The 15,245-nt window shown below is 38.2% G+C and overlaps 1 protein-coding gene across 1 annotated transcript; it reads right to left on the bottom strand.

The window, feature by feature from the left end:
- Positions 1-31: 31 nt before the first annotated feature.
- LOC148349351 (palmitoyltransferase ZDHHC20-B-like) lies at positions 32-13,928 on the bottom strand. Its single transcript, XM_088321395.1, has 13 exons — positions 13,788-13,928; positions 11,003-11,029; positions 10,832-10,926; positions 9,728-9,848; positions 9,519-9,588; positions 9,399-9,431; positions 9,213-9,333; positions 7,591-7,723; positions 7,403-7,529; positions 5,714-5,800; positions 5,564-5,643; positions 3,666-3,712; positions 32-953 (listed from the first exon to the last, which is right to left on the bottom strand). The coding sequence occupies exons 1-12, from the start codon at positions 13,903-13,905 to the stop codon at positions 3,669-3,671; spliced, it is 1,056 nt and encodes a 351-aa protein (XP_088177521.1). The 5' UTR covers positions 13,906-13,928; the 3' UTR covers positions 32-953; positions 3,666-3,668.
- Positions 13,929-15,245: the final 1,317 nt, after the last annotated feature.

Here is a 15,245-nt window from a genome sequence, read left to right on the forward strand (position 1 = left end):
TAAGCAAAATAAAGGCCGGACACATTTGTGATAACATCAAAACGTTGTGCTTTATAACATTAAAAGTTAAGAATGTCATTTACAGTGGAACTCAGTAGTTCCATCCATCTCAGTAAATTTTAGTTGTCACACATGAAGCTTCTGTTTACAAATGTTACAAAAAAATGAAATTATCGGTCGAGAACTGAAAGTTCAGTTAAAAACCCGTATTGCACGAACTGAGGTGTTCAGGAGACGTCCCCAATGATGCCAGTATAACACTGAGGAGTTAGTCGCACCGATTTTGGCATGCCATCGAGTCACATTGAAGTTACCGTACATTGAAATAAAAAGAACAACAAAATATGTCAAATTTAGATCAGCGCCAAACTCTTCTGAGCTCGGGGGTCCACATGTCAGAAGAAAAAACTCACAGGGGGCTGGACTAGTAGATTAAATGGAAAGAGAAAGGAAAGAAAGAGAAGGTACGAGAGAGAAAGAGAGATGCAGAAAGAAAGGTAGAAATAAATGGAGAAAGAGAAAGAAAAATACGGAAAGAGAGCAAGAGAAAGACAAAATAGAGAAAGGAAGAAGAAAGAGAAAAGGAGAGTGAGTAAGAGGAAACAAAGAGAGAAAAAGTGGAAAAGAAATAAAGAAACAAAGAGTAAGCTAGGAGAGGGAGAAAGTAAAAGAGAGGGGAAGAGAAAGTACAAGAGCGAGTAGAGAAAGAGTAATAGAGAAAGCAAGGGAGAACGGCAGAGAAATAGAAATAGCTTGGCTTTCGCGACATCAAGTGGACATATTTAAAACTGCAGCTCATCTTTCTCTGGCACTTTTCTCAGTGTTGTCTGTTAGCGGCCCCGATTGGGCCCGCGTGCCGCATGTTTGACACTCCTGATTTAAACTGTAGAAGCCTGGTTGAAGGCAGAGGTAGTCTCCCTCCGGTAGATGGTCTAGGCATTATGGGAGGTATTCTGCAGGAGAAAAGAAAACTAATTTTACCAAAATGCTGCACCAGAATCATGTCTGATGGGATCCAGCACGCAAGCGTCCTTCAGAGGGCGCCGGCACACAAATTAACTGGAAATGCCCCACACCTGATGCTTATTAACCACCTTGCACATAATGACTGTGCCGACAGAAAAAGCTGTTGGATGGTTATTTCTATGTTGTCCCCTGGCCCCCCCTTATTGCCTGTTTGATCCCAACTCAAGACTTATTTACCTTGTCAGCCATTAGTTTTTGTCTGGACTGTGTTTTTGGTTTACCGTTTTCTCCTCTCTAGTGGCAAAGTGAGGCTCCATGAACCAGAGAGACATCGCCTAACAACGCTTAAACTTAATTTATATTGGCTCTTCACTAACTCCTGGATGAGTTTATTCTGTTGTTTACATTAAACACATGCAAAAGCGATTGCATAGGATGCCAATTTGTTATTTGACTATTATTTCTCACTGTTGTTGTCGTTTTGACTATTATGCTTTTTTAAAGTAATTGTTATTATGAACCAATCATGTTGCTATTCATTAAATTCCACACCCTTTGGGACAGTTCTGAATCTGCAACCTGGAAAATTTCATGAAAAGAAACGGCTCAGGGGTGGGCTTTGAGAACGGGTTGGAATTTGTTATCTGAGGGTTTGGTACATTTTTCTCCTGTTCTCCTTGCTAGTTTAAAATGCATTGATGTTGTCTCTCCTTATTATGAGTATCTACTAAACTATGAATTTAGCATTTGGTCCTATCCACTAGCCAACCCTGCTGCAGTAAAGCACAATTCCAGCAGTTTGTCATATTGTCGCAATGAAGTCCTATAGTATCAAGTTTAATTCTTAATAACTTCGTTTTTTTCTACCACTAAAAAAAACATCAATGCACACATAACATTTACTTATGTTTAGGAAAACAATGGTCTCCAATGCAGTGGGACTTCATCTATTTTGTCTCAGACTATAAACAAATGAACGACCCGGCGGACCGACACACTGACTTGAATAGAATTACCTAGCAAGACAAAATATGGAGAAAATACATCAATGGATTTCAAAATTGCAAGGAGAACAGGAAAGGACTAAGACCTCAAAGAGAAATTCCAATCTATTGTAAAAGCCCTCCCCTGAGCCTCAACTTTTTATGAAATGTACAAGGTTACATTTTTGGGGGACAATTTTACAGGCTCGAGGTGTTGTCACTGTCATGCACTTTTGGGACATTTTTTTTTACATATTACCCGTCTTTTTTTATTGATGTTCACTATGTTTTGTGTATTGTCACCCAATGCTGAATCTATTGGACCCTGGTCATCCTGGAAGGGAGTTTACCACTTGTGTGGGCCCTTCTCAAGGTACAGACGCTCCCCCTACTTACGGTAGATAACGGTAAAACGGTAGATACGATAATTTTTTTCGCGGATGTCGAAAAATATCCAAACATTGCTGTAAGTTGGATTTTGTATTGTGTGCAGTTTTTTCCCCAGTAGAGGGACATTACTGTAGTGCTTCTTTCCGCCACTACCGGCGTGTGGCGCTGTGAGAGCTCACCCAACATCCACCCCGAAGAAGAAATCCGGCTTCTTCTTCCTAGTTCGTGTGTTAACATTCTATACTGTATCTCCAGCGCGCTAAGAACTTTGACGTTCTCATTGTTTAATATCATAAATATCACAAAATAAAAGTGGAATAAGAAAGGATGATGCGGTTGAGAAAATGGATGGATCGCTTTTTTTCAGTGACTTTCTACCATGGAGGAAGAAGTCGCCTAACTCTTGAAGCTCATCTTCCAAAAGTAAGTTAAACTTAATTATGTAGAGCATATTATTTTATGAAATGTTATTTCTTTAATACAAAACAATACAGGTTACTTATACAGGCCTTAAACATACTTATATACACATTAAACATACCTTAAACATACAAAATATAGCACTGAAGCAACTTACGAACAAATTCAACTTATGAACGGTCGTCTCGTTCGTAAGTAGGGCAGCGTCTGTATCCTATTGTCCTCATGCTGAGGTTTTTGAGTTTTTCCTTGCCTGCATGTTGGTTTAAGATCAGGGGATGGTGTTATTGAAACCTGTGCAGTCCTTTGATACATGTTGTGATTAGGGGCTATACAAATAGAACTCAACTTGACAAAAAGCAGATCTTCCCTAAAGAGTGTGAAAAGCTTTTTTCTTATTTTTTTCTTTTGTGTCTTTTTCCTTTTTTTCCACGATTCATTTATATTTCTAGATTTTCTCTTTTTTTCTCTTATTTGTTTCTTTTCTTTCTTCACGAAAGGCTGGGCTAAAAATGTGACGTCTTGGTCACCTGGAATGTCCGTAGTTTGTATTCTTCCTTGTGCTTTGTAGCACTCGTTTTTGGCTGAACAACACAATGCATACGACATCTAGTGAGAAACTAATACGCTCTATTACTGGGTAATAGACACATTTCGAGCGGGATATACAGCATATTCATATGGGACACAGGCTCTGGCATTGTTGTTACTTCATATATTTTATGCAATCATGAAATAAGTGAGACGGAAAACAAATGGGCTTGAGTATTATTTTGTTGTCAGAAGTTTTTTTTTTATTTGTGTCTTAAATCAAATGGTAATTTGAAAAAACAACAAAATATTTGGCCTGACTTAAAAAGGTTCCCTTCCCATAAGCACAACAATGATGACACATATTAGCGTTACCTTCTACTGCTCATTCTCCATGGCCACGGATGCAATCTGCACTCCTCCTGCAAGAATTCCCAAAACTGACTGACTTTCCACAAGGACGTCAGACTTCAATTTGGCGTACAGTAGATTCAAATACAGTACGGTATTTTCCGGGCTACAGGGTGCACCCAAAAAAAAAAAAACGTTATTTGTCCAAAATTTTGAAAGTGCACAGACACGGCATAACGATACCGCATTTGACTGCGCGATAATTGATTAAATCGATTACCATAGCTGTCCTAAATTGCAAAACATTGAATGCATCGGGAATCAAACCGAGTAGGGCAGTGAAAATGCTGACACTTTACCACCAGTGGTACAGATGACATGTAAATAGGCATTCCAGTTTATCTCGTCACATTATTTTTACTCGAGTTACACTGATTTGCATAGTGCATTCTGGTAGGTTAAACAGTCTCCCCATTTATTCACCAAGAAATGTTTGGGAATAGAAAAACAAAATACTTCAACAAAATACTATCTACAGGGTTCGTTTACCAGGGTTCAAGCACTTTTTAAGGACTTTAAGAGCCACGTTTACCTTTGTCCTGGCCAAATTCAAGCACTTTTTAAGAGCCATTTATTTTTAATTTCTTAAAGTACCACTAAAAGAAAAAACTTTGAATCATGTATTTTGCAGAGCCAAAAATATAACTGTGATGTACATATACGATTTTTAATCCTGAGTTTGCATTTATCATTTTACGATTTTCAGATCTTAAATAAATTGTGGAAATATGTAGCCTACATTTTTAGGTGCAGGAAGTACTTCCCTCTATAATTTATTACTGGGAAACGCTACCTTAATTTTTTGCGTAGCCTAGAATAACTGTGAATAATTAATACGTAATCCTTGCACTAACACACATTTATAGTGCCCCGTTTAGGTGTGGCATACACCTGTCCTCTAGGGCGCGATGACGCTTCATAGGAAAATGCCATACAAACTAAAGCCTGCTTCCGTTAATCACAACGGAAGAAGAAATGCAATGGCAAAGAAAAGCCACCAGTGATTGGGGCGGCAGTAGCTCAGGAGGTAGAGCGATCGTTTTAGGATTAAGGGATCCCAGTTCGAATCCCGGCTTGTCCGTGTTACTTGTCGAAGTGTTCTTGGGTAAGACACTGAACCCCCAATACCCCCAATAAGCAGGTTAGCGCCTTGCATGGCTGCACAGATCACGGCCGCTATTGGGAAATGTGAAGCACAATGTAAAGCGCTTTGGGAAGTCATTGACTTGAAAAGCGCTATATAAATGCAATATTGCACAACCGTTACGATACAACGTTATCACGACAACCCTGTATGTAACATCCCACATGCTGACATTGTTGTGTAAATACCATGTAAATTATAACTATAGCCTTATTCCCCTTGTTTTATAACATTATCTTCTCTGTTCCTTTATCTTCTTGCTCATACCCTCACTATGTGTAAAACTGGAGTGTCATGCCCAATTTCGTTGTCACAATATGTTAGCCCATTTGTAACAATGACAATAAAGGTATATTCTATTCTATTCTATTCTACTGAGGATAAGCGGTGTAGCTGATGAGATGAGGTGAAGAAGTGGAGAGAATGTTTAACCCATTAGAATGCACTATGCAAATTATTTTTGCTGGGATCATGAGAAAAAAACAAAAAAAAACTGATGGGACATGCTTCAATGCCATTTTGTATGTTATCTGTATCACTGGTTGTCAAGTGGTAATGTGTCGGTACTCTCACTGCCACCACTCGAGTTTGATTCCAGTTTTGTTCAGCAGCATTAATATGTACACAGTGTAGCTCTAATAGTATTCTCAATTTCATGCTCCTTATATTCTGGTGCGCCTTATAATGCGGAAAACACGGTAATGCCAATTTTCCGTACCGTTCTTCGCCTTCTCGTCCTCCATTTTGTGCTGCGTGTTGTTGACCAGCCCGTTACGGGTGATTTCCTCACTGGAAAGACTGCAATACAGTTTGTTGCAATAAGGAGCGTCAGAGAAATAAACGTATTGTATAGTGTTAGCGCAACAACCTTTTGCCATTTTGTTGCAAGACGGCTTCTGCTTGTTGAGGATCCACGTGCACCAGCCGGGTTACGAACGAATGCCCGTCGCCCAAACTCATGAAAATAAAAAAACAGAAAACACCTCAAACGTCAAGGAGAATATACTCTTTTCGAGTACGGTAGAGCCCCGGGATACAAGACGGAAGATGTTTTTTTTCTTGAGCCCAACCATTTATACAATTTAAACTTAGTTATATTTCTCAGATGTTCTGTCTCCTAGAGGTACATACAGTATATCAAATTCTGGGCTGAAATGGCTGAACTCTCTCCCACAATGACTTTTCATTCAGTTCAGAATCTCACATTTGCGAGTCAGTGCGATATAATACTGTTGTTTTTCTACTGAATTTATTGGTTATGTGTCCCAGGACTTGCAGTGACATTAAAGGGGAATCAAAAACATGATAACCATGGAAACAAAGCTTGTGATGATCAATGAGTGAGAAGAAGGCACATGAATGGATACCCTCGCTAACTTGCGGCTGTAAGCAATCTACGATTGGGACTATTATTAGAAATGAGGAGAAAAGAAAGATCCTTTAGTAGCATGACAATCCTCACAAGTGGAAGGTTTTAAATTAGTTGTATTCATAGTCCACCGTTGCTTACTCATTCAACCCTTTGCATCCATCTGCTACACTACAGTACCAGATCAAGTCACATCACACCAAAAGTAAGTGCCATTTTTCTTGTACATGTATATTTGTGTAGGATTATTTTTTGAATGTATGTGCACATATAACACATGAATAGTACTTACTATCTACCGTTTTGTTATTTGAATCTTTTTATTTAGGGTAGCAAAGGTTTGGATTGTATTAACTGTAAGTTTATATCATTTTGCCAATTTTTTTAGATTGTGTTAGAAAATACTTTTTACCATGAGCAAAACAATCTACTATCTGCTTATTCTAAGGATTTATTTTTTTTAATTTTAAAAAGAATGCTTCAAATTGACTTTAAAATGCATTTTATGCCACGGGATATATAACATGAGGCCCGCGGGCCCCACCAAGAGTTTTAATCTGGCCCGCGAAACAACGCTGAGAGAAGCACAAGAGAAAAATGTCCACTGGATTTTGCCAAAGACAGGCACCACTCACAAGGCAACTGGAACTGGATTTCTTTAACTCTCTATCATTCTTTCTTCTCTCTCTCTCTCTCTCTTCCTTTTCCTCTTTCTTGATGTCACTTTATTTCTCTCCCTGTCTTTCTCACTATCTCTTCCTTTCTCTATATCATTTTCTCTCTCTTTCGTTCTCTATTCCTTTCTCCCTTTCTTTCTCTCCATCTAATTCTCTTTTTGTTTTGCTCTTTCTCTCTCTTTATTCTCTATTCCTTTCTCTCCATCTATTTCTCTTTTTGTTTCGCTCTTTCCTTCCTTCCATTCCTCTTGCTATATTTTACTTGTTCCCTCTCTCTTTCTTTTTAATGTAAAAGCATGGCCCTTGTAAGTTTTTTCTGCCATGTGGCCCTCGAGCTGAAATGAGTTTGACACTCTTGTTTGATGTCATTCGGGTAATAATTCATTTTTGCCTTCTGCGTTAGCCAATGAGCAACGGTTAGCATCCCCCGCTCTACGGCAATTTCCCTTCACTTCAGAAGGAGCGTATCCCGGGGCTGTACTGCATTGCGAAGGTAGAACTGAAATTGTACCTGGAAAAAACTGGGAATAAGAAGCGTCCGGCTTCGTCCCCAAACACCTCGGCCACGTTGCGCTTGAATCCCAGAGAAAATCCCTTTTTGTCGGGCCCTTTTCCAAACACGGGGGCCCGGAAAGCCTCTGTTGGAGGGAGAGGTTGAGTGGCGCTAGGGGTGGAAGGTATCGGGGAAGCTGCGAGTACCGATCGTTGTGCGGTTGTTGGCCAGGAGCCAGAGATGGTAGCCGAAGAGCGAAAGGATGCTGATGAAGAAGAGCGCCGCCACGAAGAAGAGGAACAGGATGTGGAATTTGGCGTGCGTGTTGGGCAGATGCTTCTACGGAGGAAACGGGAGAAGAATGCTTCTACAGTGAGTTTTTTACCCTTTGACTCATTTCCATTCCTTTCACTTCACTTCCTTTCCCCTACCTTCCTTCCTTCCTTCCTTCTCCTTCACTCTTCTCAACCTCTTTCATTCCCTTCCTTCCCCTTCGCTTCCTCCTTTCTTACCTTCCTTCCCTTTCGCTCCATTCTTTCTTTTATTCCTTCCTTCTCCCTTACTTTATTTCCATTCCTTCATTATCCTTTTTTTTAACTCATTTTTCCTTGTACCCTTTTTCCCTTCTGTTTCCCCTATTTCCTCCCTCTCTTTCTTCCTCCTTTTCCCCTTCTTTTTTCCCTCTTTCCTTGATTTCTCCACCTTCCCTTTGTCCTCCATCTTCCCTTTTTTCCTCCTTCTCTTTCCTCCCCTTTCATTTTTTCTTCCTTCATTCCTTCCTTTTCTTTCTCTTACTTTCCCTTCTCTCATTTTCCCTTTTCTTTCCATCCCTTTCCTTTTTGACCTTTCCCTTCTTCCTTCTTTTTTTCCTTCCTCCCCTTTCCCTTTGTTTTTCCTTCTTCCTTCCTTCCCTTTTTTTGTTTCCCTTCCATCTCCTTCCATTTTCCATCCTTCCTTACCCTTCTCTCCTCCCTTCCTTTTACCTTTGTTCCTCCCTCTTCCTCATTTTTATACATCCCCCTTTTCCCCCATCCTTACAACCTCCATCCATCCCTCTGTTTTTTTCCTCAATTCCCTTCCCTCCTCCCTCTTCCCTTTTTTTACTACACACTAAAGGATGTTATACATTTGACTATAAGGATTTTATACGATTGACTCATAATGCAATGAAGATTTTCACTGAGTGGGCTTTAGTTCAATGTACAAGGTCAGGGCAGGCTGTTCGAAATGCATAATTTTTTGTTTAGGGAATTTTGATAACAGGACTCGTGGAGGCGATGTTGTTTTGGGAAGCCAGACATCAAGGCGCTGTGTTGTGAGAACGATGGGCGCAAACAATTCCTTGGCACGCCCATGGGAGGAGCCGAGACGCCATCTTGCGGGGAGGCGTGGGCCAATAAGAGAAGGCTAAAGGACTTCAAAAGAAAGCTTCCCACAGACGCCAACGTCACCTCAGCAATTTTTGATGGAGTAAACTTAGTTCTTACTGTTAGGGAAAATCAATCCGCCCCCGTGTGAAAATGTCGGCTTTCCTGGTCATTTTTCTCTCAGGTAACGAGCGCGCATAAATTGTTGGATGAATGTAGGTTGTGTTTGGTTAATGGAGTGAGATAACTAATTCCAATAATTTGGTAAACGGTACATTTTTTGATCATTAATTCCCAACAACACCCCTGCCCCACTTGAATGGATCTGATCACCTCGGTCTATCGCTGACCCTCAAATGTATCCCCCCTCCGGAGGAAAACAACTCTCGCGACAATTCTAATTCTCCCGAGAAGCACATTCTGTGCAGAATGCCTACGGAGAAATAAAGAACGATACGTACAGACCAGAATTGGACAAAGTACTGCGCCACAGTGGCGCAGATCACGCCGCAGTAAAGCGAGGCATAGGCCAGGAACAAGACGAAGAACTTGTAGTTTGAGAAGCCGACGCAGTTGTTCACCCTGGAGGGAAAACGCAAAGTAGCCTGAAAGCTACTGACGGATTTGGGGGGGAATCGAGTCCTTACCAGGGACAGTGGTGGTCCATTTTCAGCACGCACCTTGAATAGAAAAAAAGGAGATGATTTTATTGATTGTCCTGCTAATGAATACAATTGTGTGAAGAATAGATGCCTCTGGTAGCTCACATCTCGCAGGTATTGCAGTGATGGCAGCGGTCCGGCTTGATGACCTGGCAGAGGCCGCAATAGCGGATGGCTGCATAGGATTGCAGGAAAAGAAAATATTACAAACAAGGGTGTACCTTTCTTTCTGACCTATCAGACAAAACAATCAAGCTTTTACAATATCCCCTCGTTTTTTACTTAATGGAAGCCCTTCAACCATACGTGCTCACCTCCTCCTGCTGTGCGCGTGTAGACGGGCAAATTCCTGGCCACCTTTTTCAGGATTTCCTGTTGCATCTCTGCTTGCTCCTCCCTTTCAAACTCTTCTTTCTCCGCTCTTGGCAGGGAGAACTAAGAGAGCGGGACATTGGATTTTGCTTTGGATTTATGTCGATTTTCAGAAGGGAGAGTGTGTAACAATCGACCACTTGACGTCGCTGTATTGTGTAATGCTACTGGAAAAACGAGGGCTAAGAAGCACAAGTGACAATCTAAACTCCATAAATGTGACCCAAGTGCAACTCTTCTTCGCATTTATTTTGTCCAGACTTTCACGTGGAATGAAAAGAAAGAAAGAGAGAAAGAAAAAAGAAAGGGGAAAAGAGAGAAAAGAGAGAAAGACAGAAAAAAGCAAAAGAGAAAAAGAAGAGAACAAAAGAAAGAAAGAATGAGAGAAAGAAAAAAGTGAGAAAAAGAAACAGAAAAGAGAAAGAGAAAAAAAGAGAACAATAGAAATAAAAAATAAGAAAGGGAGAGAAAGAAAGAAAGAAAGAAAGAAAGAGAGATAGAGAAAGAGATAGAGAAAGAAAGAAAACACAAGAAAGGAAAGAGAAATGAAAAGAGAAAAAGCGACAAAAGAACATTAAGAAAAGGGAGAAAAAGAAGAAGACACTGCAAAACTAGACAAAAATGAGAAGGAAAATTAAAAAAATAAAAAATAAAATAAAGATAAAGGAAAAAGAAGAAAACAAAAACGGTGAAAGAAAAATGGGGAGCATTAAAAGAGGAAAAAGAAGGAAAAAAGAAAACTACGAAAAATGGAGCGAAAAAGAATAAAATAAATCATAATAAAAAAAGAAAAAAAAATACTTTTTTCCCGTTTGGGGACACAAAGCAAGACGGCCTACAATTATGTCAACTCCCTTGAGGTGAGGCTCATTCTGTACTTACAAGTGTTTTTAAATGCATGTTTACATGATAGTTCACTTAATATCTAAATCAATATCGTTTTTTCATGAATGAAGGTTTTTATTTAAACTAAGAAGCGTTAATCCTACACACTGTCCCTTCAAGACACACTGCTGTCCGACAGTGCATGCCATTTTTCCTTTTACCACTTTGGAAGGTTGCGCAGGTCTGCTGCAGATGGTTCTCCAGTAAGACCAAATGAACATAAAGAAGAAAAGGTGGAAGATGACCAGGTAGCTGACTGATGAGAGAAAGGAAAGATCGATTATGTTCTAAGTTCAGGAATTCGAGGCAAGGTGTCGCGTGCGGTCACTCACTTCGCTCTGCGTGGTTTGTGATCGTATCTGCAGAACGTGCACAAAGGAAAACGTGAACAATACAGAAATGGACTCCTTTCTTTTGCCGGAGAGCCCGTACTGGCACCACGTGGCAGTGCCCTGGCACCGGATCCTCCCCCCCTTACTTGCCATGTCCTCCGCTCCCAATGAGAAAGAGCTTTGTTGAAGCAGCCGTAAAAACCTTTACTTCTGTTGCGGAAGTCATAGCCTGATTGAGATATTTTTCAAGATTTTTTTGGGTAGTTTGAAAAACCGTTCAGTTATAAAATGTTTGCAAATAAAATCATATGATTAAGCCAAATTTTGTAGTTCTACCGGCAGATTATTTTGCTGATTAGGAATATAATTTTTCTTATTGAAGTTGATTTCACTATGTTTATGTATTATCTTTTATAGGAAAATATAGTCAAAGTAAGTAAAATATTTGCCATTTTACCTTATTTCAATAATAAAACCAATTTTTTTTTTTAAATAAATTGTGAAACTGAGCAAAATGAAATTAAGGAGAAACAATATTTTTTGTTGTTGGTGGAATTCAGATATGTTAAGAACTATGGTAGCACTCATTCTTTTTTATGATGGAGAATAAGGAAAATAATTAAAAATCATTAGGAGAGAAGTTGATATATATATCCAGAGAAGAAAATAAGTATTTGAACACCCTGCTATTTTGCTATTTCTCCCACTAAGAAATCACGGAGGGGTCTGAAATTTTCATCGTAGGTGCATGTCTACTGTTAGAGAGATAAACTAAAAAGAAAAATCCAGACATCACAATCCATGATTTTTTAACATTTAACTAAAAGTTACTAAAGGTTAAATGGAATAGTCTGCATTGCTTAGCTGTAGCTGTATTTTGTTGTGCCATAGAAAACAAGTGCTAAAATCACAATGAAAGACAAAATACAGAAACTCAAAGTTACCAAAATCCACCTTGTCGCTTTTGAAAAGAGAAATACAAAAATGTAAAAGAAAGGGAAAAAGTGACATAAAAAATGAAAAAAAGAAAAGAGAAAAATGGGAAAAAAAAGAAATAAGACAAAAAGTAAAACTCAAAAAATGTTTAAAGAAATTAAAAAAAATAAAAGAGAAAAAATAAAAAAATTAAAAGACAAGAGAGAAAATTGCTTTTTTTTTCCTTTTTTCTCTTTAATTCATTTATCTTATTTCCTTTTTTTTCTTTTTCTCCACTTTCTTTTTTGTGGCTTTCTTATCCCCTACTTTTCTTTTTATTCCAGTTTTTTACCTTTTTGCCTCTTCTTCCTATTTCGTCTATTTTTTAGTCCTTCAAAAGAAAAATGTTTTTGCCTTCTTTTTGTCTTTTTTCAAGAAAGGCTGGGTATAAATTTGAAGAAAAATTGTGCTTTTTGCTAACTTTCAGTCTCTGTAGTAATTTGACTAATTTTTGGTTACACTCCACATTAAAGTGACATCTAGTGGACAAATATAAAACCCTGGCCCTTTAAAAACAGCAAATGTTTTTATCAGCGCTGTTTTCGTGGAATAGCAAATTTGTCCCTACTTCACCCGGACCCTAGCTTCAGCAACCCCTGATCTAGATAGATAGATAGATGGATGTCTACATAGATAGATAGATGGATATCTAGATAGATGGATAGATAGCTAGATGGATAGATGGATAGACAGATGGATATCCAGATACATAGATGGATGGATATCCAGATAGATGGGTGGATAAGGAAATGTATCTGTATATCTGCTTTCTTTCAATGGTCTAGCGAGTAACTCACATTCATCTGTATCAGTAGGTGGCAGCAGATTACTTTTTTTTTCTATTCATATACTAATTATCTGCTTACAAAGTACGTCAGTGAAGTGTACAATAAGACAATATAATCCTCCAGTAAGACCTTCTTTTGAAAGAGTCATTTAAAAATTGTACCACAAAAATTAAAATATAAATCAGCAAAATTTGATTTTTGTATTTCCTTATTTTACTGGGTGGGGAAAAACAAAGTTAAAATGCAGTAAAATGATGGGATAGAATGATTTGCCTGTGGAACAGTAGATGTATTGTTCCATGATTATTTTATCCCATTTAAAGTACTATTTTTGCATTTTATTCCCGAAAAACTAAATAAAAATATATTAAAACTAGGAAAACAAGTCAAAAATGTTTACAAATCAGAAATGACAGCAATATAACATGATTAAAAATAGGAAACTGTCAATTTAGATAAAATGACCATTTAAACTATAGTAAAAATAAACAAAGAGGTGGCGTCAATTAAATTCCAAACATTTTCGATGGACAGAGTGCTTCGTGATTGTTTTTGTGGTATATTGAGCTTAGGGGCTTGCCGTAGTAGTGTAGAATACAGTTTTTATGAAAAAACTGTGCCTTGGCTCAATTAAGGTAATAAAAACTGGAATAATGTACACTATGTTGTGATCCATGACAAGATAATTATAATTTATTCCGAGTGAACACAATTTGAACGTTAATTTCTGTATTATTTAAAGCAGTGATTTTGGATTAATAAATATACCTGTATTTTCCAAGTGCGCTTTTCGGAATTTCTAATGACATTTACACGAGTTGCAAAAGAAATTCTTTACAAATTGAAATAAAGACGTTCTCGTTGAAGTCTTGTAAGGAGTTAAGTGCAAGAAATAAAATAAGTTAGTTAAGGTCGGAAATCCAACTTGGAACGATGACAGCTGATAAATTGTCAACAAAAGCGCTAATTCACCTGCACAAGCGGACTAACGTATAATGATATAATAAAAAATATATACTTACAAACACAAAGTTCCACGACGTAAGCGTAATAAGACCAAGCGACGACTAAATTAATAAAGAAAACTGGAATCCAGTTAAGAGCGCGTCTACAGCACCTGAGCGTGCCAGAGGGCGCCATCTTGGAAGTGGAAGTAGCGGCTGGCGGAATCATGACGTCAAGCCCGTGCGGTGCAGGAGAAAAACTACAAGTCCCATCTACACCGACAATATATCACTTTTTATGTTCGCTAAAATCGATTCAATACAAAATTCGACAAAATCGTTTAGATTATATGATATATTTAAAGCCAGATGTTTTGACTGTTTTGAAATAAAATCAAGCTGAGCAAACATTTAGAATTGGAACAGGCAGGATGGCCACGTCACAGCCATGCGAGGGGGACAATAAAAAACTACAAGTCCCAGACATATCCACGATTTGTTGCTTTCCTTTGCGGTTCTTATCGATAACTAAATATAAATCATTTTATTCCGACTGTTTCAAAATAAAATGAACACAAGCTGAACAAACCATTTTCCCTTTGTTTGACCCATGATCAAGGCAAATCACTGTTATGAAATTGATCAGTTAGATGTAATCACTGTTCCTTTTTTTGTTGCCAGAATTCCACAAAGTTTACATCTTCATAAGAAAAAGTCTTTTTTCTCGATGTGTTTTTTAATTGTTTCATAAAGGCGTTGATTATGAATTCATTGTAACTTTGTATTTCACAAACAGAAGGGGAAAAAAGATAAAATTCAATCATTCAATAAAAAAAAATAAATTAACCAGAACGAGTATTTATTTATTTAAATCAATGAAACGACTCGTCCAAATTTCAAGTTGTACTCATAAGTATACGTCCACATCCAAACTCAATGTGTTGATAATAAGTTTATTCTGTTTTGATGATTGGACATTGCTTATGAGGCCAAGGATCTTTATTATTCTGACCATTGTCCACTTTTTACATCTTTATTATTCTATCACTATCGGCCAATATCAATGTTGGCTGTTCTTTTGATTTTCTCACCCTTTAGGACAGTTCTGCTTTTGTAGCCTAGGAGATTTAATAAAATGGCTCATAGGAGGGCTTTTAGAACAGGTTGGAATTTCTCATCTGATTGCTTTTCTCCCTGATATTCTTGCAAATTTAAAATCCATTGAAGTCTTATTTTGAGTGTCTTCTAAACTACCGTATTTTCTACACTGTAAACCACACCGGAATATTAGGTGCATATAATTAAACTGACAGTAAGGGCTCGGATTGCACTAGTGATAACCAAGTACCATATATGTGCATTGATTGATTGATCCGTCGAAATATATCGCTGATCACAATTGCAAAAAATATTGGATGCAATGGGAATCAAACCTGGATCACGGTGGGGAGAGCGCCACATTTTATCCACTTGACTACTGGCCGTTTCGTTACTTTGGTCCTCAGCTATTGAACGGTCTGCCGGAGAACCCTTAAT

This window comes from Urocampus carinirostris, chromosome 17 (genome assembly GCF_059441175.1).
Source record: "Urocampus carinirostris isolate Australia breed hairy pipefish chromosome 17, RoL_Ucar_1.0, whole genome shotgun sequence".
NCBI classification, from domain to species: Eukaryota; Metazoa; Chordata; class Actinopteri; order Syngnathiformes; family Syngnathidae; genus Urocampus; species Urocampus carinirostris.